This window comes from Ictidomys tridecemlineatus, chromosome 4 (assembly GCF_052094955.1).
Source record: "Ictidomys tridecemlineatus isolate mIctTri1 chromosome 4, mIctTri1.hap1, whole genome shotgun sequence".
Taxonomy (NCBI): domain Eukaryota; kingdom Metazoa; phylum Chordata; class Mammalia; order Rodentia; family Sciuridae; genus Ictidomys; species Ictidomys tridecemlineatus.
Window position 1 is genome coordinate 209,107,711 of NC_135480.1, and position 4,390 is coordinate 209,112,100.

Genomic DNA, 4,390 nt, shown 5'->3' on the forward strand with positions numbered 1-4,390 from the left:
GCTGGGCTCAGGTTAAGCAGTCCCCCTGCACTGTGTCCGTGTCCTCAGGCAGGGCCCCCAGGGTGGGCGAGCTGGGAGCTCAGCCACGTACCTGGGGGGGGGGCCTTTGAGAGCAGCCCTCCCCACTGGGCAGCCCCTGGGGCTGCCATGCAGACTCCCCCCCCAACCACAGGATCCCGGACAGGCAGGTCCAGACTCCCCGAGAGCACCTGCAGCATGCTGGGTGTGCGGGCCGCGGGCACCCCACAGGGCCCCGTCCAGGGCCGGCAGCTGGGCACAGGCAGCCACAGCTGTGCTCACGTCCCACCAGGAAGCTCCTAAAGGCCTGGCACAGTTTCTCAGAGCCCTCAGCACTGCGGGCCCAGGCCAGGCCACCTCAAGCCCGCATAGGGTCCCCACCCAGGAGACGAGGCAGTCAGACAGCTCCAGCTCCCCTGCTGTCTAGGGATGGTGAGCAGGGGCTGGCAGAGAATATAGGCTCTCTAAATGGGACGGGCAGCGACCAGAGGGTGTAGCCACTCCCAGTGCCTACTGTGCTGCCAGGACCAGTCTGGACTATGGGACTTCTTTCCCCCACATACCCGCCTGGACCACAGAAGGCCTGACATCCCGAGGGCTGGGAGGGGCAGACTGGGCATGGTTCCCCCAGGCTAGCAGGGAAGAGCTGGCCCAGAGGTTTGGAGGCAGGAGCTGGCGGGGTGCAGTCTCAGTAAGCAGGGGGTCACCACTGTTCCGAGGGAGGAGAAAAGAAGAAAAGGTGAGGTGGCCACAGCAGGGAGAGGTGCCCATGGGGCACGGGGATGCTGTGAGAGCCAGCTCACTAAGGGTTCTGTGACCCAAGGTCCTGCCACCCAGCCCCACTGGGCCTGTCATCTCTCAGAGGCCCACAGTCCTGCATGGCTCACTGAGCTTGCGAAGGCCAAGACCTGAAAAAATAACTGTGGTTGTTGTGTGGCCGGGCACTTCCCTGACCGCAGGACCCAGCTGGCCTGGCGCTGTGTGTCCTCCAGAGGAGGCTCTGCGGCTCTCTTGAGTCCCCAACCACTTCCCAACAGGCTCCATTTTTTGCTCATGTGTAGAGGCTGACAGCAGAAAGGATGCGGTCCGTCACGCCAGGCCACGCTGCGTGGGAAGCAATGGTGGGTCAAAGCAGAGTGGTTCCATGGGGAGGAGGGACGAGGGGTAACCAGCTTGGGCTTGGCTTGCTTGGAGAATTCTGGCGGGCTCTGGGCACACAGGTTGCCCAGTTAGCCGATACCTGGCCCAGGGTGACGAGGGTATGGCACGATGGCCCAGGTGCAAGCCCGTCAAGGAGGATGGGGAGTGGGCTCTGCACAGACCACTCGGCACATGGGAAGCAGGGTTCACAACCTTTGCTGTCCAGTGGGGGTGGGCCCTCCAGGGACAGTGAGGCCCAGAAGCCAAAGCATCAGCACAGAAAAGGCACAGTGAACACACAAGTCCATGCTACGGGCCTCGGTTCCCGCAGGAGCAGGTTTTCTAGATCCAGCTCTACAGCTGGTGTGTGGCCAGCACTGGGCCTTCCCAAACACTGGTCCGCAGCCCCGGGGGCGGCTTCCTGCACTTCAAGGCACCCAGGGAGCCCCCGCTGGTCCCTACAACCTCAGTGCCCTCCACAGAAGGGCAGGCTGGGGTGGGGCTGGCTCAGCCTTGAGAGCGATAACAGGTTCCACAAATGGCCCGGGAGGCTCTGGTGGGCCTAATAGCAGGTTGTCTGCCAGGAGAAGGACGGGGGTAATCGAGCCAGGGCACACGAAGCAGATGCACCCAGCCTCCCACGGGTGAGGCATGAGCTTCTAATCACCAGTTCAGGTTCCCACACAGCGTGTCCCTGTGGAGCTGGGCTCAGCCCTCTGCACCCACCAGGTCCCCAGCCTCTACTTGCCAGATGAAGCTGGTGATTGATAGTGGAGGTCACGCAGCCAGAATGTTTCTGCCAAGACTGCTCTTGCGTCTGCTCGCTTCCCAAACAGGAACATCCTGAGCAGTCAAACAAAGCCGAGACAAGCCACACGTGTGCAGGAAGGGCACGGGGCTCCTGCTGTCCCCCACGTGTCTGAGGCCCCAACCTGCCAGGCGGCATGGCAAGGCCAGGTAGCCCCTAGAGGACCCTCCGCCTGGCTTGCACTCCCTTCCAAGCTCCCAGCCCAGCGCCCATCCTGGCTACAGCCACCATGAGCAGCCTGGTTTGCTACGGCCTAGGCTCAGGACTGAGGTCAGCCCTGGCTCATGGAGGGGAGCCACCAGCGTTGTCCCAGGGGACAGCAGGTGACAGGATGCTCAGACGGACAGGGCCACGTGTGCTCTGACTCAGTCCCTGCCCACCTGAACGTGGCCCTAGTACAGGTAACTCCTGTACTAGGTGGGCTAGTACAGGTAACTCCTCTGCAGGATGGATGGTGGTGAGCCTGGGGTCCTCCAGCACCGGGGGCTCATGGGAGTAATACTGACTCCAATAAAGAAAGACAGAGAGCTACAGGCAACATCTGTTTACTGACAGGGGACAGGCCAGTCCAGGAGGTCTGGGCTGAAGGAAGTATCTTTCTGGAAGGCAGAAGTCCCATGTGAGTCAGCTCTGCTCTGTCTTGCCTGGGTGGGCGGGATCCTCGCCTTCACCCTCTTCTGGGGCAGCAGGGGGGTTGGGGGTCCCTGCAGCCTCCAAAATCAGTTCCAGGGCACCCTGGCCAGCCACTCTGCGCACCTTCTCCCCTCTGGATGCCAGGATCTCTTCAATATTCCTGTGAGGCAGGAGTGGGGGGATGTCACTCCTGTACCTGGCTCCCTGCAGGGCACACCCTGGCCAGCTCGATCCAGGAGTGCTGCCCAGCACCCAGCAGCATCAGGGCCATATAGGCACCTCACACATTTTCACAACCCATGGCTGCCAGTAAGTGCCACCTCAGGAGCCAAGGGACCACTCATCTCTCGGAGAGACCAGTCCCCAGCAGTCCTGCCCATGCCCCTTCTCTACTTGGTGATGTCTTATGGGAGGACAGCCCAGTGCTTGGTGTGCTGACCTTGCAGGGTCACTCTGGGAAAGTCACCACAGGTCTTCCAGACTCTGCTGTCACCGACCCTCCCTCATGTGAGAATACAGAGCTCAGAAGTCAGAATGCACAGCTTTCGGCTCCCCAGACAGGGGTGCCAGCCTGGCCTCTGAGCAGGACCTTCAGGCCAGGGCCAGTCCACACCACCTGACACACACCTCCCAGCTGCTGCAGACCAGGCACACAAATTGGCAAAGGACAAGAAAGTTCCACACCAGAAAGTGGCAAGGCCATCAAAGAGGACGGAGGTTGGTCAGTAAGGTAGAGCCCCAGGCGCCACCCAGGTGGCCTGACTGGCAGCTGCTATATTGGGGGTAGCACAGTGACGGCAAAGGCTATCCATGATCCACCTGAAGTTCAGATTTACCTGCACCTCTGCACAGACAAGGAAACTGGGCTGCTGAGGGGATCTAGAAACCACCAGGCAGGGGCTCCCCAGGGAGGCCAGATGGCCAGGTGTGTGCTGCTGGGAGGGCTCCTCACCCAGGCCCCAGGCTCAGGCCACCAGTGTCCCCCTTCTCCCGGCCCCATCTCCCCCATCCAGGTGTCCTCACCTCTTCCCATCCAAGTCAGAAAACCAGCCCAGGTTGTCTGCGATGATGTGGTGGCTCTGGCAGCCAGGGCAGGTCACAATGACCACGCCCTGGTGATAGGCCAGCTTTGAGATGCACTTAGAGGACCTTGTTCCACAGACCTGGCTGGAGCAGGGCAGCATCAGACCAGCAACTGGACCCCCCCCGAAGACCCCGCCCCTCTGGAGTGCTCCGCCCCCGTGAAGGCCCCGCCTCTCGGGGTGCTCCGCCCCCGGGAAGGCCCCGCCCCTAGCAGCCTCTCCTCTTGGCGCCCTCTAGCGGCAAGGGCGGTCCGTCTTCCCCGCCTGTGTGCTCACTTTGCAGGTGTAGACCAGCTGGTAATGCGCCGTTTCCACTCGTCCCAGCGCCGCCGCGGGCCCCGACCCGGAACTCGAGAACCGCCTACCCGAGGGCCAGGCCCGCCGCTTTCCTTCGGCCTCTGGGCGGGTCCTGCAGCCCCACAGGCACCTCAGGACAGGTCCCCGGGGTCTCTCTCTCAGCAGCATCGGCATACAGCCCATCACCGTCCGCAACATTCTGCCCCACTGCCCTCGCCGCTCTTTCCAACCCCGCCCTTCGCCGCTGAGGCCGCTTCCGCCATGGTGGAAGTGGGCACCGGGGCGGACGTGGCCCTCCTTAGCTTCCGCCCCCGACCCGGTGCGCCGCGCGCTGCTGCCCCCTGGTGCCGCCCTGAGCGCGCTGCGTCCGCTCACCGCCCTGCGGGCGCCGGCGCTAATGGCGCGAGTCGGC

At 62.9% G+C, this 4,390-nt stretch overlaps 1 protein-coding gene across 1 annotated transcript; it reads right to left on the reverse strand.

The window, feature by feature from the left end:
* Positions 1–2,495: 2,495 nt before the first annotated feature.
* Positions 2,496–4,284, reverse strand: Dnlz (DNL-type zinc finger). The gene is made up of 3 exons (XM_005336939.5): positions 3,958–4,284; positions 3,623–3,762; positions 2,496–2,759 (listed from the first exon to the last, which is right to left on the reverse strand). Exons 1-3 carry the CDS (start codon positions 4,174–4,176, stop codon positions 2,591–2,593), a joined length of 528 nt encoding a protein of 175 aa, XP_005336996.1. The 5' UTR covers positions 4,177–4,284; the 3' UTR covers positions 2,496–2,590.
* Between the last annotated feature and the right edge of the window lie 106 nt (positions 4,285–4,390).